Source organism: Ovis aries, chromosome 3 (assembly GCF_016772045.2).
Source record: "Ovis aries strain OAR_USU_Benz2616 breed Rambouillet chromosome 3, ARS-UI_Ramb_v3.0, whole genome shotgun sequence".
Classification (NCBI taxonomy): Eukaryota; Metazoa; Chordata; class Mammalia; order Artiodactyla; family Bovidae; genus Ovis; species Ovis aries.
In genome coordinates, this window is record NC_056056.1 from 57,936,021 (window position 1) to 57,961,677 (window position 25,657).

Below are 25,657 nucleotides of genomic sequence, written 5' to 3' on the forward strand. Positions count from 1 at the left end.
AACTGCTTAAAGAACTCAAGGCATGATTCTCTTTCAGGAATTCAAGCTTAGCTTTTTAAATGGGAACTTCTCAGAGCTGCTTCTAGAAACACTTGCTGGTCACGTCCCCTCCTCCTGCCCCTGCAGGAGCCCTGCTGCTAGGAACTTGTAAGCTGAGCGAGCAGGTGCCCTGATGTGCTGGGCTGGGAGGCAGCTACAAACCTCTTGCTTTCTGGCCAGAAGCATCACCACCTCTTTGTTTGCTGAGGCTCCAGGTAGAGCCTATCAAGGTGTCCTTTGAATCACACTGTATTCTTGGCACCATGAGAGCTTCATCTCATACATACACACACACACACATACCCACCTGCTTCTTGAGGGCAGGTATCAGACCTTAAGATCTTTTTGGGGAAATCAGGTGTCTGACTCACATAGAGAAGTCAACTCACCAATTAAGAGGGGATGCTGGCTGTGACCTGGCACAACCCAGGGCTTATTCTAATAAGTTGGAGATTCTCAACCCTGCTCATATTAGACTCATGCTTGTTGCTCAGTGGTAAAGAATCTGCCTGCCAAAGCAAGAGACTCAGGTTCAATCCCTCAGTCAGGAAGCTCCCCTGGAGAAGGAAATGGCAACCCACTCCAGTATTCTTGCCTGGGAAATCCCATGGACAGAGGAACTTGGTGGGCTACAGTCCACAGGGTCGCAAAGAGTCGGACACGACCGAGCACACACACACACGTGGGGTACGCAGGATCTTAGTTCCCCACCCAGGGAATGAACCCGCGGCCCCTGCAGTGGAAGCGTATCATCCTAACCACTGGATCGTCAGGGGAATCCCAGGTGAGTCCTGTTTCTGCCAGCTTTCCCCTGGTGCCAGTGCAGGACACACAGGCTGAATCTGGTCATCATGTGCCTGGAGGAAGCAGCGTGGGCACTGTTCTCAGACGAGGCCTCCCGTCCCAGGCCAGCCATCGCTCCCTCCCACCGGCTTCTACTCCCCTGGCCTCAGGGCTAGAAGCTGGTTGTGGACGGGGGACACCGTAGGGACTGGCTGGAGTCAGAGGGGGAGGCTGCCAAGGCTGAGCTCTCCTTCCACACCCTCTGCCAAAAAAGCAGAACAGGAACCTGAGCTCTGACTGCGCTGAGTAGTTTCACTTGTGAGCTCTCAAATCACAACACAGAAACCATAAACCAAAGAGTCAAGAACAAAAAAACCAAAAGCCTGAAGTCTCTTCCATGTTTCTCCTCCTACTGGCTGGTTCCAGCGATGTTTATTACTCAGCCTGAGTTGGAATAACATTAGACAAAAATAGAAACAGCCTCTGGTTCTACAAAGCCTGGGTCCAAGTCCTCTGACTTTTCTGTCCATGCCAGGGCCCCACGCTGCTGGTACCAGAGGTCAAGGGAGCCCCGGATGGGGCAGAGCCTAGAGAGACACAGGCCTCAGTGCTGGATTGAGAGCAGAGCTAGGGAAAGACAGCCAGGCAACTCACTCCAACAGTGCAGCCCAGCTGGGGATTCAGGGTTTCAGGTGGGAGTGAGCTGCCAGGGCCCCGGAGAGGCATGCCCCAGGTTCAGGGCTCATCTGACCAGCTGGGGTGCAAAGCCACACGCCCCAGGCACAGAAAGTGGGTGGGGAGAGGTCTCTACCATCCTGTGCTTGGTCCAGAGAGAGAGCCTCAGGAGGGACTCTTACGGAACTCTGTCCCCAGGGGCAGGTGCAGCCAGCAGAAGCAGGCCAAGGGGCAGCAGTGTTCTGCCCGTTTTGAGCCCCCAGGAAGCCTGCCTGCAGTCACCGGCTGCTCACAGCACTGAGACCTCACCTCCTTACCCTGGGGGTATCTGGGGGTTCCACCTCCGAGGTGTCCTGCAGCACAGGGGAAGGTCCAGCCACTTTGAGCCAGGGTTAGGGGGTCTGGGGGGTATCTGGTAAGGACTTCATTCACATCCTGAGATGGGAAGGGGTGAGGATGAGCAACTCATCCACTTCCCAGGTGATCTCAGTCCAGCTCAAAGGCCAGCTGCTCTTTGGACCCCCAAAGTCACTGCCAGGCCCTGCGCCATCACTGTGAACTGCCCAGGACTCTGGTCTCCCGGTTCTCTCCTGTGACGGGCGGGCTGGTGTGCAGGTGTCACTATCTTAGTGGCTGCTTGAGCTCGAAGAGGCCGGTCCCACCCTTGACGACCTTCCCGACCACGAGGCAGGCTGATGGGGACCTCAGTTCGTCATGGGATCCTGGGAGACACAGAGCACTTGTGAGGTGTAGCTGGGAGTGATGGGAGGGGAAGGGACAGGTGTGGAGGGCACTCAGCAAGACGCTTGGCGGTTAGGGCACCTCCAGGGCCACGAGGGTGGTCCTGAAGCTTGGTGCCTGGTGGGAACGATGCCGCTTTGCTTCTGCATTTTGAAGAGAGGAAGACTCTCCCCTTTCCTCCAAAATGCAGAGGCAGCCCTCCAGTCTGGTGCCCACCCACCAGCGCTTCCTGTGTGACAGCCCAGGCTCTCCCCAATGTGCGAGGTTGAGGAAGGGTGCCTGAGGGATGAGCCTTGTCTGCCCAGAACAGAGTCAGGCAGGGGTGGGGAAGGCCAACGATGTGCCCACGACTGACCCAGGAGGGTGGCCTGCTTCAGAAACTGGAAGCTGGTCTCAAACGTCATCTGCTGCAGTGGTGAGGAGTTTGACCGGATCCCAAAGCGGTTCAGGGGCTTGTAAACACCCTCGAAGCACATGTAGTCAGCCACCAGCGAGAGGTGGCGGGGGTCAACGGCGATGCCTGTCACAGGGGTGGCAACAGAAGGATGGGGGTTCAGCAGTGAAGAGGGGATGGGGAGGGGGGCAGCAGCGTCACCTGACCCCAGGGCTCCCCCCGACCCAGCTCCGTTACCTACTCACTCAGCTCTCTGACCTGACCTCGGTGGGCAGCCCTGTGTCCCCGGGCATCACGACTGAATCTAGCAGTGTGGGGAGTAGCCCTGCAGGACACGAGCCGCTACAGCGCTGTGTGCCTTTGGGAACTGAAATTCTGAAGGCGAGGTGAGGAAGAGGCTCTCCCTGAGGCCAAGATCAGAAACATGCGGGGGGGTGGGGAGGCCTTGGGGATGGGACTGACAAGACTGACACCCAGGGACCCTTCTTTATGGGGGCCCTGAGGGTCCCGTGGGCTCCACCCTCGCTGCACCCATATTTCAGCTCCTTGAAGATCTAGACTGGCACCCCGGGGCCTCCTGCCTGCCACCCGCATCCCCTCTCACCATATACGGCAAACACGTCCTTGATCTCCTTTTCAATCACGCGCAGTGCGGCCTCGATGCCGTACGTGCTGGCCATGGCATGGATGTCGTTGGAATAGAGACGGCGCAGATCTAGGACCTGCGGGAGGTGGGAGAGGATGGCGTGGAGGGCCTTGCCTTCTGCTCCCTCCCACGGACATGTTCCACCCCAGGGCCTCACTGCCTCCTTGGCTGGCGTGCTCGGGTGCAGCTGATGACAAAGTGGGCATGAGGTGGCCCAGGACTAGCCTAAGGAATGGTGTGAGTGGAGTGGCCGACAGCATGCTGGCTAGGCCCAGGGTCTCTCTCACCATCAGCCAGGGCTGGGTGATGATTCGCTACCCACTTTCAGAGTCAGGAACAAAGGTGTTTGTTTATATAACAGAGAGACCTGTTTCCGAGGGTGGAGGCTCTGCTGGTAGGTGAGGCAACTTCCCTGGCAGAGATTCAATTTCCTTCCCTGGGCACGGGGGTCTGCCAGGCCTCTCCAGGGACCTGAAGCTCCAATTCAGCCATCCCCAGGCGGGGCTCACAGTGGCTGTGTGCTAGGGCATGTCACCGCCAAAGGAAACAGCAGAGGCCCCGGCAGGGTGTGACTGATCCCACGGGCATGACTCGAGTGCGCCCTGTCAGTGGCTGGCACTGGGGAGGCCTGAGCCCTGCCCGCTCTGTCCTCTGGTGAAGCAGCTGGCAAAAGGCTCCAGGCAGAGGTTGGGCGTGTGCAGGGCAGTGCTGTGGGAGGAGGTGTGTGAGGCTGGAGGGCCCTGCCAGCTTAGTGTAGATGAGGGAAGAGTGGGCTGGTCCCAGCAACTCAGAATACAGTGGGGAAAACTTGTGCCTGGGGGTTGAGAGCACCTCAGAAGGTTCTGGGAGATGAAGCGAACTAGGGGGAAGCAAGAAAGAGCTCAGAGGAAAGGATGCGTGTGCTTGGGAAGCAGGGGGAACAGGATACAAAGTACTCTGCCGGGTGTGGGGGCCCAGGGCCCCGATCACCAGATAAACCGAGCAGCTCCCCAGCCAGCACTCAGGATAACTATTTCTTACAAGTCTATCTTCGGAGGTTTCGATTTCAAAGAAAAGAAACTGCACACAAATTAATTTTGGAAACTCTCAGTTCAGTAAAGTTAGGCAGGTTTCGTTTTGCAAATCTTAACCAGACTCATGTGCACTGGAGATCCCCCAGAGGTGGCCCGGGCTGCAGACTTGTTTTGGGAACCCTGGGTTAGAAGCATGAATAGCCCAGGGAGGGCCAGGACACAGCGGCTGGAGCCTGAGCTTGCGTGAGGACCCATCCGCAGGACAGCATGCGACCCTGAGGAGACACGCACCTCGGCATACTTGAACAGCTCCGGGAGGTTGATGCCTTCTGTGTTTAAGACAAGCTCCTTCTCGTTCTTACTGTTGGTGGTCTCATTCAGGAGGCACCTTGTGATACCCTTGGTTGCATAGATGACAGCTCCTTGGGCCAACGATGCTACCAGGGAGCTCATGTCAAAGTTGACCTTCATGAGAGGGAGCTTCAGCGTCACCTGCAAGAGGAAGGGGAGCTGAGCCAGGAGACAGGGGTGCCCCAGTGCCACACCACTCAGGGTCCCTGAGAGACCCCTCCAGAGCCCCACTGGGGCAAGCTGGGCAGTGGACTTGGCACGTGAACATGGGCTGACGTAATGACCACATGGCAGCCATGTCCGGTCCCACAGACTGAGGTGAAAACGGCAGAGCACCATCCATTTTCACAGATGTCGTTGAGGAAACTCACCTCCATACAACATGACCTCCACTCAGCATCACCCTTGATATCCTTTCAATGACCAGAAAGCATAACACACATCCCTCTGTACATGTACTCCTGGTCAATGACTCATATCTGTGCTACCATTTACGAATCACTGAACTGGATCAAACGAAAGGACTAACGCCAGTGTATGTGTAGACTTCTAGGCATCCAGACCAGCAAGCCTTCCAGGGACACTGCAATCCTGGAAGTGATGACCAGGCAGAAAGGTGGTGTGAGGAACGCAGAGTCTGCCGGCCTCTGTGATGTGTGTCAACACACGGGTTGTATTGAGGCCTGAAGTTCCCACGTGAAAGTACCTACAGGGCCCAGGCTGTTACTGGAAAGTCAGAGTGAGTGGGCCCAGGAGGGGGCTGGGACCTGGGGTTGGCTGACCTCCTCACGGGCACTGACCTGGCACCACAGGCTGCCCTGTGTGTCGTACTGGTAGTCCTCTATGAACGGGTGGCACTCGCGCACTGCCTGCGCCCGGCGCTCCACTGCCTCGGCCCCCTGGGGCTCCCGGCTTCGGGCGCGCTTCTGTGGCTGCATCAGGGGGGCGCCGGGGAGCGAGCTCTCCTCGGGGGCCCAGCCGCCTTCCTCCTGCTCCTGCTGAACGTCTTCTTTGAGGCCGGCCCTTTCTTCCTGAACGTCCTCGTCCTCCTTCTCCTCGTCTTCCTTCTCCTCCTCCTCCTCCTCCTCCTCGCTGTCGTAGTCGACCTGGTGGGGATGGAATTCAGGCCATGTCACTTGGGCCTGACCAGCAACCTGAACTTGACCTTGCAGAACAAGTGCCACCCGCCCCCCCCACCGCCCACCCCCAGAAGAGCTCTCATCTGCTGGCCGACCCCAGCCCTACCGGCTCTATCGGCCTGGCCTCTGCCCTCTGTTTGGCCCCTGGGGACGCCAGCCCCTCAGTCCCAGGGCTCCCTCCTCGGAGCTGTATGCCCCTCTCTAGCTCTCTCCTCCACACCACCCTCTGTCCTGGCAGCAATCGTAGTGGTAAAGGACTGAAAGGGGGAAGCGGAAGGACCCATTTTCACGGTAAAGACAGAAAGTGGCCTGACTTTCCCTCCCAAAGGCCTCGGGGTCTCCCAATTTGATTCAGGTACAGGGACAGCCAGTCCTGAAGGGGAGCCCTGGGCCGGCTCCTGCCTACTCGCCACCCCATGACCACCACCTTCTCCATCGAATGATTGTGCTAGGCAGACTGGTCTTGCTTCAAGGTTCCCCATGGTTCCAGCATGATGCAGAGGCATGTCCTTACACACCGGGGGGAGCCCTCAGGTGTGACAGAGGTGTCACCTCGGCCAAAGGCCCCTCACCTCCTCCTCTTGTTTTTCCTTGCGTTTGGCATCCGAGGCATCAGCATCGCCCTCCTCAGCTTCAGCGTCCACAATGTGCCCCTCCTCTTCCTCGTCGCCCTCCTGCTCTCCCTGGGGTTCCGGAATAAGGAAGAGAAAGATGAGCGCCATCTATCCATGCATCAAACTGGTCACCCATCCACCTGCCTGTCTCCTTACTCAGCCATCCAGCCACCCACCTGCCTCTCACCCATCCATTCATCACACAGTACCGACCACCTTCCCAGTTCCATCTACATCCCTTCCACCCACCTACCCAGCCCTGGATTCCATACTTCCTTCTCTTCAGCCTAAATCTTTATATATACCACTTGTAAAACCTTGTATCAAGAAGAAAAAAAAAAGTGCCAAGGCTTTCCAAGTTATTAAAAGAAGATGGTGCTAATATTGTTTCAAGTATTTATGCTTTGGGTGGAGATGAAAAGAAAGAATTACCTTGGCATTTTAGAAACTAAATATTTATTCCTTTCTCCTGACCCTGGCACCTAGTTCTTTATGATCTCCTTCTGGGTGATTTAAGAATTAAGACTGGGCAGCCTTCCAAAGACATTCCAATTGGTAGACTCCAGGGCAGAAGACCTGGAATTCTGTCTAGGCCAGATCCTCATTTTAGGGATGAGGAGACAGGCCGAGAGAGAGGAGGTGTCATAGCTGAAATCACAGAGCTGGAAAAGGATGGGACCAGTCTTCACTGCACCCCTGTCCAAGCAGAGAACAGCCAGCTGTTGGCTCAGACAAGACCCAGGGAGCTGGCCACACACTGCCTCTGCGTCTCTGGGCAGATGTATGTATGTATGTCTTAGTCGTTCAGTTGTGTCCCATTCTTTGCAACCCCACGGACTGTAGCCTGCCAGACTCCTCTGTCCATGGAATTTTACAGGCAAGAATACTGGAGCTGGTTGCCATTCCCTTCTCCAGGGGATCTTCCTGACCCAGATAAGGTATCATCATTCCTGGATTATTTTGCCTCCAATGGCGTCCCTCTGGCTTCTTCCTTTTCCATCACTGGAGCCCAGCTTCCCTGCTTCAGAATGCCTCTCTGGTCCCTGCCCAGTACTCTGTGAGTCTCAGTTCATCTGGCCTAGGTAAGTCAAAGGCAGAGCCGATGAACACATAAAAAACTTCCAAAAGTCTAGTAGGTACCATTACTTTGAGTCTATCCTCAGGATAAAAAAAATTACCTACAGAGGAGAGGGGGCCCTGAGAACAGACAGATGGATGAGCTGGGGCTCGCACCCAGGGCGAGGCAGGCCGCCCTGGGTGGCTGCCAGTGGCAGCTCCCCTCCGTGGCCCTCCACACCCAAGAAGGAAACACTGCTTCTCGGCTCTCAGAGCAGCAGATAAATCCTCAGGTAAGGGACTGCCCTCGTGGTCCAGTGGTTAAGACTCCATGCTCCCAATGCAGGGTGCACAGGTTCAATCCCTGGTCAGGGAACTAAGACCCCACATGTTATGTGGACACACACACACAGACACACACACGCTAAGGTAAGCAGAGAGAGGCCAACCCTAGGAAGGGGTGCAAGGAGCACTGAAAACAGTCACAGAGCCACCGGCACCCTAAGGGGGTCCCAGCCTTGGACCTCCCTATGATGGTCCCCAGGGGCCCCCAGGGGACTCGCTCACCCGACTCCTCTCCGACTCGCCAGCATTGTCTAGATCCCGCTGGGTGGCTCTCCGTGTGTTCACACTTCTGAAAGCTGATGCTTTACTGTTCTTCTTCCTGATGGCTTCCATCAGAATTTTAAAGAATCTAAAACGAGAAGAAAGCCCCGCAGCCCCGTTCAGTACCAGCATCTCCACTTTTCCTTCACTGCGGGGACAAGATGCTCTAAGTTCTTCACCCACTTGAGGTGATGCTGGGGACGGATTCAGGAGACAGAGACCATGGCTCTCCAGTCAGCTCATTTTTCCCCCTCTGGCTCTTTCTGGGTGGGGGTTGGCGGGGGGCATCAGAATGGCAGGGCTGAAAGTGTGCTCCACCATTCCCAGGGGGCATGGCCTGGATCACCACCAAAGGTCTCATGGGCCATTCCCAGGGGGTGTGGCCTCAATCACCACCGATGATCTCCTGAACTTTACTTCTCTTGTCTGGAAAGTGTGGGTGTCATGCAATCTTGCTTTAGGGATCAGAAACATCCCCACGTCCACCAAAACCTGTCATGGGGCCTGGTAGGCCGGCTGCTCAATAAGTGACAGTTGTTGGTGCTGTGTGGGGCCAGCTAACTAGTACAGCAGGGCCTTCAGTAGGAGGGGCATCCAGGCTGGGACCAGGGCTGCCCCCAGCCCACCTACTGCATCTCCAGGAAGTGCTTGGGGCTGACAACTTGTCTCCTTGGTATGGGAGCCCTGACGATTTGATGAGAGAACTAAGCTGTGGAAGAGCTTATCAGAGTCTCCAAGGCAGTGGTAACGTGCTTTGTAGTAAATCATGTTGACAGATTGTGGTGGTGGTTGTTTAGTTGCTTAGTCCTGCCCAACTCTTTTGAGACCGCATGGACTGTAGTGTGCCAGGCTCCTCTGTCCATAGCCAGGCAAGAATACTGGAGTGGGTTGCCATTTCCTTCTCCAGGGGATCTTCCTGACCCAGGGGTTCGATTGGCAGCTAAAGTCTGTACCACTGAGCCAGCAGGGAAGCCCAACAGGTTAGGACCAAGGGAATTTAAAAGGACTAACTCGAGGCGGAAAGAGCCCAGCAGGCCTTCCCTGGCCCCTCCTCCTGGGTTATCCATTCGTCGCCCGCCCTGTCTCCTGTCCCCTGCTCCTGTCCTCGTATGTCCTCTTGCCGGCCTTCTGACCGGCAAGCAGCCCACCAAATGGACTGCTTTTAATTATACAAGCTATCAGTTCCTCATCTGCCCAGCCAGCCAGCCTGTGTTCTCTGAGCATCTGTGATGTGCCTGCCATGTGCCAGCCCAGGGGGCAAAGCCAGGATGAAAAGACAGGCTCTCAGGACCTTAACTGGAGGAGTGAGCCGGTCACGTGTTTACTATTTTGTTTAGTAAAAGCAACAGACTGCTACTCTCCCTCCCAATTCCCCGCCCCACCCCCGCAAGTTTCTAAAGCTGTAGATGGTTTTGGCTGAGGTTTCTGCCTTTGGAAGGCTCCTTACTCACTGATCCAGGAAAAAGCCTGGTCACCAGGCAGGAGCACAGGAATGAGAGGGCCAGACAGGGAGATGCCCGGATTGACTTTAGAAAGATATATAATCAATGGGAAAGAGAGGGAGGAAGAGATGCTTCTGAAAGGACAGGTTCAGCTCTCCACTCTGCCAGAGGCTGGAGAGAGACAGACGAGGGCCTTGACCTCGTGCAACTGTGGGGACCACTCCCGCCACACGCCCAGAGTCAGGGAGCCGGAGGCCCACAGTGATCACTCTGCGAAGGTCATGCCACCTGTCAGAATGTGACAGCTGAGGTGGAGCTGGACGGGGGCAGCAGCGGAGAAACCTCCCTCCCCCATGAATTAATTACACAGGGAACATGACTCTCGGCTGTTTCCGAAGGTGCCTGCCAACAGCTCACCACCTGCAGGGTCAGCCTCACAGAAGCCAACCTGGTGTGACACAGCTGGGGACTGGAGGTCGGAACTCTCCTCCTGCCTCTGAGCTCAGTATCCTTCCCACCTCACAGCCCCAGCCTGCCTTCTGAATCATTTACACACACACCCAACGGGATGGGTGCCGGGAGGAACATTTAGGGGAGCTTCATGGCTTATTTGTGTCCATTAGGGAAGCGCCTCATGTGTTTCTATCTTTTTTCTCTCCCATTTATGGAAAAAGAGTCTCATGAGGGACTTCCCCAGCAGTCTAGTAGTTGAGACTCCACACTTCCACTGCAGGGGCTGCGGGTTCAATCCCCGCAGTTGGGGAACTAAGATCCTATAAGCCGCACAGCGCAGTCAAGAAGATAAAGTCTCGTAATTCAAAAGAAGGGAATAACAGGAGGGGAAAACGGAAGAGAGGCGGAAAAGAGGTGGAGAGAGGTGAAAAAGGGGAGAAGGAGAAAGAAAAAAGAAAAAGCTTCTGGGGGTATGTGTGCGGGGTGTGGTCACCCTTCTGAAGGCACATTCCCATCCCTGTGTGGTCTGCATGGGGCCTGAATGGGGAAGGCCTGGCAAAGGCAGCCCAACCACTCACCCCACCATGCCACTCCCTCGCTTGAGCCCTGCCTGCGCAAGCCATAGAGTAGCTCCACCAAGGGTGAGGGCCCAAGGCTTTGTTAATCACAGCTTTTCAAGTGCTCCAGCCAAATGCAAAGTAGGAGCCGACTACGTATTTCACCACTGAGAAGAGAAGTCAGGGCTCTCCCTAACAAGAAGAAATTTTTAAACAGTGATGGATTTTTGATTCCCCCAAATGAATATAAACAGACAGAACTCGGGGCACTGCATGGTGCATACCTCATGCGACTTTCCTGCCTACACCTGAGATGCGTGGAAATAGGGCCGATTGGCCTGCTCTCAGTAATTCTCAAGAGGCCACATGATCCTAATTCCCGTTTCTCAGACAAGGGCTGCCTGGTCAGCACAAACACGTGGCACGCTGGGAGAGATGTTCCTCCCAGTTAATTAATGAGCTGGCATCCGGTCTCCTGCAACGTGACCCAGCACCCCGAGAGCACTCCTGACAGAATGAGCCTCCTCCACCCTGGCGAGGGGTGACGCACATGCTCCCCAGGGCCTGGCCGGCTCCCCCATCCAAAGGGCTGAGCTCACATCCAAGGTCATCTAAACAACCCTGGCTGTCCTACACGCCACCTGCTTAGTGGGGCCAGGCTGCAGCCAGCCTGAGTCTTCAGGTGAGAGGAAAGAGGGCCTGGGCAAGACAGTCGCTCCCTCCTGGCCACGCTTCCCCAGGACTGCCCTGCGAGTGGGCGGCACTCAGCAAATATTTGTGGGATCACTGTGTGGATGGACATCCTGCCTCCACTCTGCCCTTGGTTCTTTGATTCTGAGTAGCACTGGAAGACCTGAGGGCTGTTTCAGACTGAAGACAGGGGCCAGGGGTCTATGGCCAAATCCTGTTAACATATCTAGTTGAACCTCAACAGGCTTTTACAAAGGTAAGAATTAGCTGCCAATGCTTACAAATTAGAGACTAATTTATAAAAGTAAAAGCAAGCGAGGGCTTCCCAGGTGGCGCTAGTGGTAAAGAATCACCTGCAGTGCAGGAGACATAATGAGACGCGAGTTCAATCCCTGGGTCGGGATGATCCCCTGGAGGAGGGCATGGCAGCCCACTCCAGTATTCTTGCCTGGAGAATCCCCATGGACAGAGGATCCTGGTGGGCTACAGTCCACAGGGTTGCTAAGAGTCAGACATGACTGAAATGACTGAGCAAGCACACACGCAAAAAAACCCTCACAAAACCCACCAACCAACCAAAGACAGGAAAAAAAAGAGAGGTAGTTTTCTTATTACTTTTTTTGAATCAGAAGGTCTGGCTACCCTGGCCCACATTCCTGCCCTCTCGAGGCAGGTGACGTGCTCTCCAGCTGGCCAGGGGCTCCCAAACGCCTCACCAGCCTTCTTACCTGCCGACCCCACAGCCATTTCAGTCTGCGCTCCACCATCCAGGGTCAGCTGGCGGGTCACCTTTGTTGGCTCTTGCTGGCTTGCACCAGCCCTGAGATGAAAACCCCTTCCAAATCCTGGGCACTCAGCACTGTGACCCGTGCTGTCCAGTATCTAACAGTGACTTGAACTTGAGAGAAAAATGGATGTTCAATCTCCCTGCCAGAAGGGAACCAGATCTTCTCCATAAAAAGGTGGAGGTAGAACCTCCCTGGTGGGTCAGTGGTAGAGAATCTGCCTGCCAAGGCAGGAGACGTGGGTTTGATCCCTGATCCAAGAAGATACCATATGTCTCGAAGCAACTAAGCCCATGTGCCGCAACTACTGAGCCTGTGCTCTCGAATCCAGGAGCTACAACTACTGAGTCCACGCACTGCAGCTACTGAAGCCCAAGTGCCCTAGAGCCCGTGCTCCAAAACCAGAGAAGCCACCGCAATAAGAAGCCTCTGCACTGTATCTAGAGAGCAACCCCCATCTGCCGCAACTAGACGAAAGGCCACGCCATGACAAGATCCAGCACAGCCAGAATAAATAAATAAATGAAACTATTTTTTTTTAATGAAACTATTTTTAAAAGCTGGAGGTTAATCCCACTTATAGAACCATGTTTAACAGCAGCATGTTGTTAGCACAGGGCTCCTTCCTGACAGAATATAAATGTATTAAGAACCACGTCATGTCAGAAATGACCACCACATGCTGGTCTGACACCACAGCACCATCACTCTGATAAAGTTCTGTTCTCTTTATGGTCCATGTACTCCTATACCTTAAGTCCTCTAAATACGAGTAGATGAAACTCATGGGCCAGAGAGTAGGAGGCAGGCAGGGCAACGGAGTCATACCCACAAGCGAATCATCTGGGCAAGAGCCCTCAGGCCCTGGGAGTTCTGTGGCCAGGAGCCCTCAAGGTTGAAGACAAAGTCATACAATAAGAATCTGCCAAAGTCAAATGGCCTGAGCCCTGACCTGGTTTCCATGAAGTGTAAGATGTCCTCGGGCCTCATGCACTTCTCCTGCTGGTAGTACGCGTGTGGCAGGAACTGAAACCGCAGCTTGTATACCCGGAACTTGTTCTGTTTCTCCCCCATATAGAAGGACTCCTGGACATCAATTTTCTCCAACACCTAGAACCAGACAGACAGGCAGGACCCAGTGTGCCCCATGCCTGGGACTGAGCATTAAAAGTGGGAAAACTGAGTTTGCAGGCACAGGGGCTGGGACCATGAGCCAGTTTTAAATGAGCGCTGCTGATGTAGATCCCTCTTGGGCTAGGGAGAGGGACCCCCAACCCTGTAGGTCACACCTTCTGAGAAGGGCCTGAGGCTGTAGGGAGAGGGCTCCAGTGGGGGTGGTAAGTTAATCAAGAAAGTATCTTTATTTGTAAGGCACATAAGAATGCTACAGAACCAGTGGTTACTTTTAAAGCTTCCTGACCCACTCCTGTTCAGCACCTGGCAGAGGAAGCCTGCCTCTCTCACTGGTGAAGTCTGAGCCCTGGGTCAGAAAAGCTGACAAAGGCCCTTCTTCCTGGATGGGAGGATGAATGGAGGGGACACAGGAAAACGCCCGCAGCTGGGTCTGAGGGAGATCATTACCTCCCCGAGACACACTCTGGTGAGTTGCTTCTTCAGGCTTTTCACTTTCTTCAGCGCTTTCTTGGTATTGAACACAGGTACACTCATCATCGGCGTCTTGATGTTGGCACTGGCCACCATGAGGATTTCCCGCAACCTGTCATGGAACAGGGGCACATCTGAGCCAAAGAAGCACCTGGAGTCTCTATTTTGCAAAGTCTTTCTCATCAACATGCTTGAGTTCTTTCAGGATCTGCAAGAGACCTTAGGATCTTGAGGAGGAAATACACTGATCAGGTGTCCCCGCTCTGGCCCTGTGACAGCAAGGGACTCTGCAGTCAGCTTCCTCCACTGAAGCATGGGCTCCTCAAGGACAGGGCTGTGTCTTCTTGCTTCCTGTCCCCTGTGCCTCACTTACAGCGCTCACTAAGGGCTTACTGAACAAACGAGAGATGTAAGGGAAACAGTGTCTGCAGCGCTCCTACTAGGCACAAGGACCACGGCCAGGCCTCAGCCACGGCTCAGTGAGCCAGCCTGGCCAGCCTGCACTGTGGCCCCTGCCCTCCTCCTCTTCGCCACAAACCCCGAGGCTGAGAAAGCTGAGGAGCCTGAGTCCCTCAGCCAGGAAGCGGCCTGGGAGGGCAGGTGAGTGTGATCTCTGTTCTCTCCTCTTGCCCAGCAGCCGTCATCCTGCAGGGTGCACACTGACCTGAAGAGCCAGGGTCCCTCTGGATTCTGTTCTAGGTGAGTGGTATCACCAGAGCCAGGCAACCAGATGGCCTGATCCCGGGAGCCTGCAGTTTCACAAGCATTCCAGGGAACTGGGATCCAGGAGTTGGTGGAGAACTAAATGGAGATGCTGAGAGGCCTGGGCATGGATCCAAGTGCAGAAACCAGTTGGGCTCCGGAAATTCCAACCCTGACCCCCGCTCTGATGACCCCATTTCTCATTCACAAACATATACTCTCAAAACTTCATACACACACACCCCCACACACTCTCACATTCATACTTACACACACTCTCACCCACACACTCATACATTCATACATACACTTTCACATTCATACACACACACACACACACACTCACACACACACACATTCACACACACACATTTTCACACTCTAATGAAATGCCCTCCTCCCCAGGAGCAGGCTTGGACAGACCCTGCCCGTGTACCCTTGAAGCCCACCTCGGAATGCCCAGGGTGACGTTCATCTCGCCTCTGCCGGCAAAGTGGAAGGTGTTCAGCGTCATCTGTGTGGAAGGCTCCCCGATGCTCTGGGCGGCCAGGAGGCCCACGGCCTCACCCGGGTCGCATAGTGAGCGCTGCCACTTGAGCTGCAGCAGAGTCCTCAAACTGGAAACAGGGCGGGAGGACATAAGGGGTCAGAGACACAGACACCACCTGCCTGTCGCGAGCTGACGACAGACCCGTGAGCAGGGTGTGTGCACCTGATGCCTCGTCCTCCTTCTGGGCTTGTTTTACCAGGCAGATGGTCCTTCTAAGCCTTCAGTTCCTGCCAACGACCCTGAAATGTCCTAAGTGACACAGCACAAAGCCCAGCTGGGTGGCTGAAGCTCTGGGTGTCCATGTTCAGACGGCTCACGTCTACCCAGAGAATGTCACGGAACCTGTGAACTCACTGTTCACATTTCCCTTGGCTAATTCTTTATTCCCCACTGGCTATGACACCTTGGAGAGGGCTGAAACCTCCCTCTGTACAAACTAGGGAGAGGTTCACCGAACAAGCATGGAGATCTGGTGGGGGAGGCGGGAATAAGGCACTTATCTTCTTAATTAGTGCAAACGGCTATGGGCCACTTTGGAAGTATGCATGCTATATGATTTTGTAACCTTTGTAACTTACTAATAACCCTTTTTCCTATTTTTAGAACAGCCACAGAAACACTGTGTGACCCCAGCACACAGGACAAGGAATCGACTCAACAAATCACGACTAAATGGACCTTATGTGTGAGTGCAGAGGGAAGTAATAAAACTACATTTCTATGCAAGTTTTTTATTAATAAAAATCAGACTTCTCACTAACCTGATGTGTATTCTCTCCCAACTACTTCAAACCAGTGAAGTCTGAGTGCATATCAGTACTCCTGACAGAAGAAACCTTCAAATACATTGGGGTTGCCCCCAGAGCTTGAGGCTTGCAAACAGAGCCTCTGAAAGTCACGGAAGCGCACTTTCCTCCCCATCTTGGCCCGCTGAACCCAAGTGATGGTCCCCGGGGCTAAGCCTGCGCCACTCCTGATGCAGCACAGTTGGAGGGAGGACCCACGTGGTCCTTCTGAAAGTAAATGGCAGCATCCTGAGTGGCAGGGGGGGAAGGTGAAAGGGAATCGGGGCCTTGCTCTTGCAGGGAAAACCCAGTTGGCAGCTCAGCCACAACCTGCTGTGATTTAGTACTCCATCTTCATACCTCTGAGGCCTGGCTGGAGAAACCAGTTTAAGGCATAAAAAGTGACAGCTGTCCCTCCACTCCAGGTCCTCCACCCAAGAATCTGTCTTTGCTCCCCCACCCCCGTCGCAGTCCCACTCCCTGGACCCTCAGACTCCCCGTGTATCTGCAGGGTTTCATCAGGGACAGGACATGCAGCCAAGCTAGAGCAGATGACCTCAGGCCTCCAGCTCTGCAGGCCAGGCTGAGAGAACTGAGTGGGAAGGACCCCCTGATGACTGCTCTGAGACCAGTGCCCCAGCAGACATTCCTTGGGGGTACATGTCACCTTTCAGTTCACTCTGGCTCAGTGCTGGTCCATGCCTGGCTTCCCACTTGTCCTGTTAAGTCACTTGTCACTAAGTCGTGTCTGACTCTTTGCAACCCCATGGACTGCAGCATCCCAGGCTCTGCTGTCCAAGGAATTTTCCAGGCAAGAATACTGGAGTGGGCTGCCATTTCCTTCTCCAGGGGATCTTCCCGATCCAGGCTGAATCTATGTCTAATGCCTTGGAAGGCAGGTTCTTTACCATGGCACCACCTGGGAATGGGAAGCCCAAACTCTACTTCAAAGGCAAAGACAGCAACGATCAAGGAGCCATTCATTAATTCCGTAACATTCTAGTTTTAATCACGATGGTTATTTATACTGGCTTTGAGCAACAATATTACATTATGCCATACTAAATTTACAGCTGACAAAACTTTAAGTATTTTTCATATTAATTAATTTCTTTTCCCTGTTTTATTTTTCTGTGAACAAGTCTAAGCTGGGGACTCTATGTGGTCCTTCTTCCTCAAAGCTTTCAAACTCGAAGCTCAAAGGGTCACTGGAATTATCAGACCCAGCTCCTTACAAAAGGCTAAGATGTGGTGTCAAAGGGCAAAGGATGATCTGTGCCAGGTCCCAGGGTTGGCAGCTGCTGACCAGAGTCCCTGCCTCTCACTGAGCCATGCCTACCATCCCACACTCAGAAGAACGGTCATTATGTAAGTCTCCTTCCCCGCAGAGCAGTCTCCTCCGTCTCGGCCCAGGTGGGGGACGCACTCCTGCCTAAGCTCTCATCCGTCCCACAGCCCTCGGGGCTTGCAAGGTGCCCTCTGTTTCACTTCCCTCCCTCCTGCTAGAGTCTCAGACCCAGGAGGCTGCCGGAGTGGGCAGGGAAGGGCCTGAGAGAAGCAGTCTCCCTCTGCAGGCACCAAAGGTTGATGTTATTACCTGTCGAGAGAAAGCCCCGATTTCTCGTAACTCCTCTCTGCCTGAGCTGCCCACTCACAGCTGTAGTCGTCCATCTTCTTTTCAAACGTTTCTGACACGGATGCAAAGTAGATGTCTGGGCGCCAGACAGACAGACTGGGGTCAGGACAAGGCGCCGCCTTCTTCTGGTACTTCCTCCGGCTTTGTTCATCTAACTCAGCCCACATCCTCAGCATCTGGAAGGAAGGACAGGACTCAGCTATGTGGGACAACACCAGGAACAGGCTTCTCTTCCTGGGGTGTCCAGTAGGATGAGGAGGATCAAAAGGCCTTGCTTCAGATGACAGTGTGGGAAAGAGACAGAAATCTGACAGCATAGGAAAGCCATCTTGACACTGGAAGCACAGAGAAGCCGAATCCATCCCAGGGCGTACTGCTTGACCACGACTCTAGGAACCATTCGTTGTGGCCCTTCAAGCACAAGCAGGGCGACCGTGTAAGCTTCTCTCCAAACTGCAATTCTTGTAGAATAAAATGGAACATTATTAGTAATCACCCTGGGATGAGAGGCAAACCAGGGCTGTCTCAGGCCAACGAGGACACAGTCACCATGAGCCAGGTGACTGTGCCGATCCCCGTCTATCCTCTGTCCAGGCTTTCACATGCCCGATGCCCCAAAGCTGACCCATAGCAACCGCTTCAAAGTGCTCCCCTGCCTCCTGGCTCAGCTATGCTTAGAAGGTGGGAGATCGCAGAAGAAGAGGGGAAAGAGGGAGCAGAGAAGGCTGGATATCCAGTCCCCACCCTCAGGGGTCTCTGAGCCCCAGTCTCTCAATGAGGGCTCCTGTCACGTGGTCTCTGCCCACGGCCACCTTCTCCACTCCTGGTGACTGTTCACGTCCTCGGGGAGGCTGGGGAACCCAACTTACCAGCCCCAGGTAGCTGCCTGGAACCCTGCCCACACCTTAGTAAAGACGCCTGCACGCATGCTCAGTCGCTTCAGTCATGTCTGACTCTCTGTGACCCTTTGGGCGATATAGCCTTCCAGCCTCCTCTGTCCATCGGGATTCTCCAGGCAAGAATACTGGAGTGGGTTGCCATGTCCTCCTCCAGGGGATATTCCTGACCCAGGGATTGAACCCGAGTCTCCTGCACTACAGGTGGATTCTTTACCTCTAAGCCACTGGGGAGGCCTCTTTGAAAAGATTTCTCCTCCTCAAATTGATATTTGAGTGCCTTTTTTCCTGGCCAATAGTGAATGAAGCTAGAGTTCATGCCTGGACCTTCTACCAGGAAAACAACCCCTCATCCCCTCAACCCCACTGATCCCCCGCCTCCTCCAGCATCACCTGGTAAGTCTCGGGGGTGCGGCCGTTCTGGTTTGTGCCCTCAAGGTTCAAGGCTTTCACAGCCGCCTGAATTTTCTGGGAGTAATTCAAGAAGGCGCCTTTCCTCAGGAGGGCATTGGAATGCTTGCTGTGCCATTTTTTGACGGCTCTGAAGTGACGGAGAGCTTTCTGGGGATCCGCTCTGGATAAAACTTCATGGAGATGCTTCGATTTCATTATTACCTAGACAAACAGACCACACAAGCAAGAAAGAAGAGGTGAGGGTGTAACACAAAGGCCATGGCACACAACTCACACAACCTCATAGGAGGTGGCCCGTGTGGAGCCTTCACGATGCCCCTTGGGGGGCTGAGCACCCACTGCTAACCAGGGCCTCACTCTGTGCCAACCGGAGTTGGGAGCTGGCGGTCTCAGGAGCTGAGGTCATGGGGCAGAAACCCTTACACTCAAGAGTCCTTCCAGAACATGGGTATTTCTGAGAAGAAAGGAGCAGGGGACAGGCACCAGGATGGAAAGGAGCTGGCCCTTAACTTTCAATCTGACCACCTGCTCATGACCTTGAACAGGTCATGTCAGTTTCAGTGTCCCAATCTGCAAAACCTGGGGAACTGCTCAGCCAATGCTGACGATCCCTCTTGGGCCAATAAGGCATGGAATGAAAACCACGGGCTTGTGAGTCAGAGGGCCTGGGTGCAGACACAAGCCCTGCTCCTCACCAGCTCGTCACTTAAACTCTGATACTCAGTTGTCTTGGCTGTAAAATGGGCAGAGGGGGCCCTGTGTGCCCAGGCAGCAGTGAGGAGGCAGGCAGGCAGCAGCCACAGTGCACTCGAGTTTAGGACCGTAAATGTCCCCAACAGTGCAGCTGTTCGAAGCATCTGCCATGCCAGGTGTTCCAGGGCATTGCTTGGTGCTTATTCTCCCTACTCTAGTTTTCAGCGGTCACTCTGATTGGGTGGCAGAGCTCAGGGTGGGAGGTCCACCACATAGGCCCTACCCCGCCACCCCCAGGCTCCGGAAGGTGGCACACTACCTCATAGTTGCTGGCGAGGAAAGGGAACTGCTTAGGCTGCAGGAACTGTGTCTTGGGGATGTCCAGGCCGTCCTCCCCGTACAGGAACTGCACCACGCTGCCGTCACTGTCGCGGACTGTCAGGTCATACTGGACAACCAGCCCCTCCAGGTGTTTGATGATGCACCTGTACAGAGACCCTTGGCTCAGTGCCTACTGGGGCTCCCTGCCTCCTGGGGCAGCCTTTGATGGGGCAGGTGGAAGGCAGAGGCAGAAAGGCGGACTGCTGTTCTACAGCCAAGCAAGCCCCGGGACAGGCTGGCTCTTGTGCCCCTGTGCGACCCTCGCTCCCATCTCCAGCCGTGGCTGCCTGCCCTGCCCAGGGAAAGGGCACACCTGCTGACACCTGGACCCTTCCTGTAAACCTCTGAGTTCACGCTAAACCAATCCTCTAGAAGGAGAAGAATGCTGGCTATTTTCTGTCTCAGAACACCCATGGGTTACCTTTCAGAAGTTTTTTTTTTTTTCCTTTCCCAAAGGGATCTTAAGCAAATTGGCAATGAAAATGTGAAAAAGTGACAGAGCTTGAATGGACCCGGGATGCTGAGCCACCTGAAGGTGGCAGGGCAGGCGCTTTTTACCTCTGGAGGTAGCCGGAACGGCTGGTCTTCACAGCAGTGTCCACCAGACCCTCTCGCCCGGCCATGCAGTGGAAGAAGAACTCCTGTGGGAGAAGCGGGAAGGTCCAGGGTGGCACAGTGAGGACAGCCTGCTTCCTGAAGGGCGGCTCAGGCCAATGTCCCCAGCAGCTCTGATGGCTCTGATGACGCCAGAGACATCTGCCCTCCCCTGGGGTGACCTCTGTCTTATCCTGCCTGAGAGCAGAGGAACAAGTTGGAGGAAAAGGGCCAGTTCTCATTCTCAGGAGTCCATCCGCAGCGCCACACTCCATTTTTCAAACAGAAATGGCACTTTTGCCTCATCACATAGTGTTTTCCAAACTTCCACAATGAGACATGTGTTTGTAACAATGATTGGCAAACGTACATACATCCACACACGTGTGTGGATAAAGATACATGATTCAAGCTAAAACTATGAAACTTTATGAAACGACCCCAGCCCTCACTCTTTATCACCCTACTCTATTTCATCACATAAAGCCAGTTGCTATCTTTTACCACGGTTTCATGATTCACTTAGGGGTCGCAACCAGAGCTCAGAACTCTCTGGTCTACATCAGCTCTCCACCACCCTTTGCCAGAGGCCATGGACAACCACTGGAGAGCCTGTGTGAGACCAAGAGAGAAGCCCTGGGCGTAACCGACGGCCTTGACACAACAGGTCAGTCCTCTTCACAACCTAGACTTAGTTGTCTGACCACAAGAGGCGTCTTTGCAGAGATGCACTGGACTAGGGAACAGAAAGCCCTAATTGAAAAACCATTTCTCAAAGTCTGAAGAGAAAACCTTTCTCTTAGGGGAGAGTTCTATCGCTGATGGAGGAAAAACTAGGCATTTGCTACAACTGGTCAGTTTCCCCAGGGTTAAGGAAGAGCCATGAGGCTCTCTTAGGGGAGCTTTGTAAACTAAATCTCTGTGATGCTCCTTTTGGCAATGGAGAGCACTCTGGCGAGGGCTTCCCTTTACCCAGCTGCCCTCAGAGGCAGGGAAGAACCGGCTGAGAGAAGGCACGAGGCAGGAAGAGGTCAAGCTGGGCCTGATCTTGTTCGTCTTCCCACTCATCAGCAATCCTGCCTGAGCACCCACGATGTGCCAGGCACCGCCTTGGGCTCTGGCATTCCGAAGGTGAACACGATGTGGCTCTTACAGGTCTCAGGGGCCCCTGCCATCTAGAGGGTAAGCAAGGATGTGGTGGCATTTATTTATTGACTATCTTTGCTTAAAGCTGTTGGTGAAGGTCACAGGCTTCCTACTCCTGAGTGTAGAAATGAGGAGGAAAGCCAAAAGGAAAAACCAAAAAGTACATACCGGAGGCTTGATGCCAGTGAGGAACCTGCCAGTGACGAAGCCGCCAGCCCTGGGGGTGAATTCATAAGGCTCGAAGCAGGGCAACGACTTGCCGGATGCCATGAGCGGGGGTCTCCGACCTTCCAATTCAATCTGGCCCAGCAGGCACGAAATCTGGGAGAAAGGAAACCCAGATGGGACCGAAGACCCACACACGCCTTAAGTGATGCTCTGTCCCGACAGGGGATGGAGCACCTGCTCTTCAAGAAAAACTGCATGGAAATGGAGTTCCTGAAGATTAACCTACATTTCTTAATAAACCAGGAAAGCTGATGTTTCAGGGAAATAATTGTATCGTCCTTTCACTACTGATTAGAATTTTCACATTTGGGGTCAGCTGAAATAGACAGTGCTTTGCAAAAGCAGTCATGTTTCAGAAGAATCTCATGTAATACCTGAAAGGGACCTCCCTAACATGGAAACTGAGACGAGCAGAAAAAATTGTTTATTGTGATCCTGAACATTCTCAGGTCAAAAGAGAATGAAACTGCCCAGTAATGCTCTTGGGGACAGTGTGTCTGGATTTTACTTAGTCAAAAGGGCTTCCTGATGGCCTCGAGCCTTGTAAGCCCATTCCTACTATTCTGTACTCACCAATGAGATGGTCCTTAAGACTCTCTCAAGGTCATCAAATTTAAAAAAATTTGCTAAGATTTGTGAAATCATTGTGATAGCACTGCAACATGAAAATATATAACCATACAGTATCTAAATTTATAACAGGCATCTGTATGATACACTATGGAGAAGGAAATGGCAACCCACTCCAATATTCTTGCCTGGAGAATCCCATGGACAGAGAAGCCTGGTGGGTCACAGTTCATGGGGTCACAAAGAGTCGGACACGACTCAACACGTACACACACGATACACTATCTGGATATTTATCTCCATGTGTCTACAACACCGGCATGTTAACAGTGGTTAGCTCCTGTACTGATTTCGACACACACTTCTGTATTGTGCAGTACTTGGCATGCTTTACATGGAACATGCATTCTTTAAAAAACAGAAACAAATCTGCAAAGTGCCTCCTACAACCACCCCAGCCTTCTGCCAAGCAGCCAGCCCGCCTTTGCTCACACCTGCATGGTGTTCACTGTTGAACCTTTGGCCCCAGACTGCACCATCATCTGCAGATTGTTCTCTGGGAACTGTCTGTGCAGACCGAAGGGCATGCATGCCTGCGGATGGAACACACACATCGGTCAGTGACTCCTCCTTGGGAAGCTCGGGTTCAGAAGGTAAATGCGGGAGCCCACTTAGACTATGAATCTGGAGAGCAGTGCCAGATCCCATTTGAGGTTAAGAAGAAGTCTTGTCGGCATTAACCCTTTGGCTGGAAGCCCTAGAAAGAGGTCTGAAGAATGGCCCTGGGTGCCACGCTCTCGACACCTCTGCCAGGAAGCCGGGAGGCAGATGTAGAGGGGCCAGCATCTTTAGTTCGTGATGCTGAGATGCAACTGATTAAAAATAAAACCTAAGGCAGTGCTCTTGGGAACTTACCCATTAGAGCATGGCCTGGCCCCGGACAAGCAGCCATGATGACCAGTGCCCGTGTCATACTCTTATCTGCCAAAAAGCTGCCCAAGCGCCAACCAGGCGCTTCGCCTCAGCTCCTGGGACAAAAGAGTAGCCAAAGCCCCCAGGTGGATTGGGGAGATGCTGTGGAGAGGAGGGGGTGGCTCTGAGTTTATCTAAGCCTCTTCCTAGGGATGCAGACACCCACTCTCACACAGGAGAGACAAGGTGGATGTCAAGAGACAGAGGAAAAGAAATACAGTAATCCTGAGGCGCTTGAGATGACCCCCACCTGCAGCATCCCCAGTGAGCCCTGGAAGCTGAGCATCCCTGTTCTCAAGCAGTGCTGGAAGGCTGGAAGGAACCTCGCCTTGCAAGGACAAAACTGTACCAACAAGGTCTGCTGACAGCCAGTCAGAACTGAGTCAGCAAACACTGACTTCTGCTAGGCTTGGTCCTCCCTCCCTTTCTCCTCCTCAGGTGGGGTGTGAAGGCCCAGGAGGCCGGGATGAGGGCCAGTGGGCTCCTTCAAGCCGCAGGACTGGGAGCCCCGGCTCTGGGGCAAGAATGGGGCTCCCTCTCCTTTCTCAGCTGCGAGGCTTTGGAGGACTGGTAGAGTGGCCAGACCTCACCCAGGACTCTGTGCAGATGAGTTCCTGAATCCTGCCAGCAAATCCGTAAGGCAGGCGATCTTCCCATCCCTGCCCCAGGGGAGGACACCTCGCTCAGACCGCTCACATGACACAAGGCCGGAGATCTCACAGTAAGTCCATGGAAGAGCCAGGATTCAAACATGGGCCTTCACCCCAGCTGTCCTACACACGCAGCACTGGAGGTGCTGATTCTTTACTGTGCCCCTCCGCCCTGCAGAGGCCCCTGGAAAAAGACTTTCTTCAGTCCCCTTTAAGGCCATTGCCCTACAATACAAACATTTAAAACGACAACTACTGCAGAATTCACTGGCGGTCCAGTGCTTAGGACTAGGCGCTTTCATTGCCGAGGACCTGGGTTCAACCCCTGCTTGGGGAACTAAGATCCCGCAAGCCAGGTAGTGTGGGAAAAAATAAATAAATGAAAGAAAGAATACTGCAATGCCTTCATGCTCAGCATTAATCAAAGGAAGACCTCTCCAGACCCTAACTGAGGGTACAAATCCCTTGGCTTTTCAAAGTGATCAATTCTATTCGCCCCATCTTGAGTGTCACCTAGTCAGCTGTTCAATAGTCAAATTGCTCCAAGAGGCCCAGAGTGAGACTCAAAATGTAATTAAAAAAAAAAAACCCAGCACTCAAAATGGTGGTGGTAAGTGCACATGCCGCTGGACTAACCTTGTTAATTTCATTGCTGTAATGGTTCACTTCCTCCTTGAACTTCAGGTCAATCATGTTAAAATCCCTCTGGTCTTTATTCAGATGGGCATCCTGCCATTTCCCTTGGACCTCATCACACGACGCTGCCTCTGGCAGGTTTAACGCAGCCCTGACGGCCTAGGATTAAAAGAGGAAACACTGGAGGCTGCAGGCAAGGGAGGAAGGTGTGGGCCCCATCCTGCTGGAGCCCGACCGACTCTGCTGTAGGTGGTAGCCCCCAGGCCCTCCTCACCCGTGGCCCACAGTGGGTGGACTCTTTAACGATTCCATGTCTCCTGACATCCGCCTTCGGCTTGACCAAAATGTCTTCTACTCCTGTGAAGTAAAAGAGAAAAGTCTGGATGCAACTGGGCCTGACTTCTCATCAGGTTGTGAACTTGGTGAGGTCAGGGCATGGGGCACAGTAACAGGCACCCAGGGAGCACCTGAATAATGATGGTGACATCCCCATCACCTCAAAGAGACTGCTACCATCTCTTAAGTGCTTACCGTCTTACAAATGACAAAGCTAAGGCTCAAACTTGAGCCCACAGGTACGGAGGTAGAAAGCCAACCCAGGGCCAAGTCCCAAACTTGGCCACCAGCTACAAGCCCTCCATTCAATAAAAACAAGTTGGATGCATGGGACAGAGGTGAAGATGACATTCTGGGTGAAAAACTGGGGTTGAGGAAAACAGAAGAGGGAGGGGGCAGACATCCCAGTTTTGACTTCCAGAAATCACATGTCAGCAAGGACTGCACTGTATAGTGGTGAGAATCCGTGGGCAAGCACACACAGACACATCCAAGCCTGGCTGACAGGGACAACCATTGCGGGGTCCTCTCTTGCTCTGGAAGGAAAAGTGCCTGGGCCACTTGAATGAAGCCTGTCCCTCTGGCTTCAAATGGCTAAGGAATTCCCCACCTTAGGCAGGAAGTCTTCCCACTTCATTTTCTGTCTATATTTGAGAGCTACTGACCTCACCAGTCCCTCAGCCAAGGTCTCAGGGGGAAGGGAATTCAAGGCTGCAGTGTTGCAAAGCTGGGCTAAGATGTCTGAGACTCCCACATGCAATGTCCTGGAAGCCTGAGTGCCTCTAAAGAACTTGAGGAGGAGAAAGAATCTGTCCCTCTGTGAAAAAGCCACACCATGACAATGGGCCCTTCCAAAGGGTCGGCTCCAGGCCATCTTGC

At 53.6% G+C, this 25,657-nt stretch overlaps 1 protein-coding gene across 2 annotated transcripts in view; it reads right to left on the bottom strand.

Annotated features, from left to right (window-relative positions):
* Positions 1–1,211: 1,211 nt before the first annotated feature.
* The window catches only part of POLR1A (RNA polymerase I subunit A), an 85,223-nt gene continuing 60,777 nt past the window's right edge, over positions 1,212–25,657 (bottom strand). Inside the window, exons 17-34 of one of the 2 annotated variants that reach the window (XM_004005884.5) lie at positions 24,717–24,799; positions 24,443–24,601; positions 22,679–22,777; positions 21,555–21,707; positions 20,205–20,287; positions 19,585–19,750; positions 18,552–18,773; positions 17,224–17,438; positions 14,741–14,908; positions 13,566–13,701; positions 12,937–13,094; positions 8,019–8,145; positions 6,354–6,464; positions 5,443–5,748; positions 4,583–4,783; positions 3,237–3,354; positions 2,594–2,758; positions 1,212–2,219 (exon numbers count right to left, since the gene is read on the bottom strand). In XM_004005884.5, coding sequence (XP_004005933.2) covers positions 2,119–2,219; positions 2,594–2,758; positions 3,237–3,354; positions 4,583–4,783; positions 5,443–5,748; positions 6,354–6,464; positions 8,019–8,145; positions 12,937–13,094; positions 13,566–13,701; positions 14,741–14,908; positions 17,224–17,438; positions 18,552–18,773; positions 19,585–19,750; positions 20,205–20,287; positions 21,555–21,707; positions 22,679–22,777; positions 24,443–24,601; positions 24,717–24,799 — 2,771 coding nt within the window. In that variant the 3' untranslated portion in view covers positions 1,212–2,118. Of the gene's footprint in view, positions 2,759–3,236; positions 3,355–4,582; positions 4,784–5,442; positions 5,749–6,353; positions 6,465–8,018; positions 8,146–12,936; positions 13,095–13,565; positions 13,702–14,740; positions 14,909–17,223; positions 17,439–18,551; positions 18,774–19,584; positions 19,751–20,204; positions 20,288–21,554; positions 21,708–22,678; positions 22,778–24,442; positions 24,602–24,716; positions 24,800–25,657 lie in introns of both variants that reach the window. The other variant, XM_060412103.1, reaches the window with a different exon arrangement.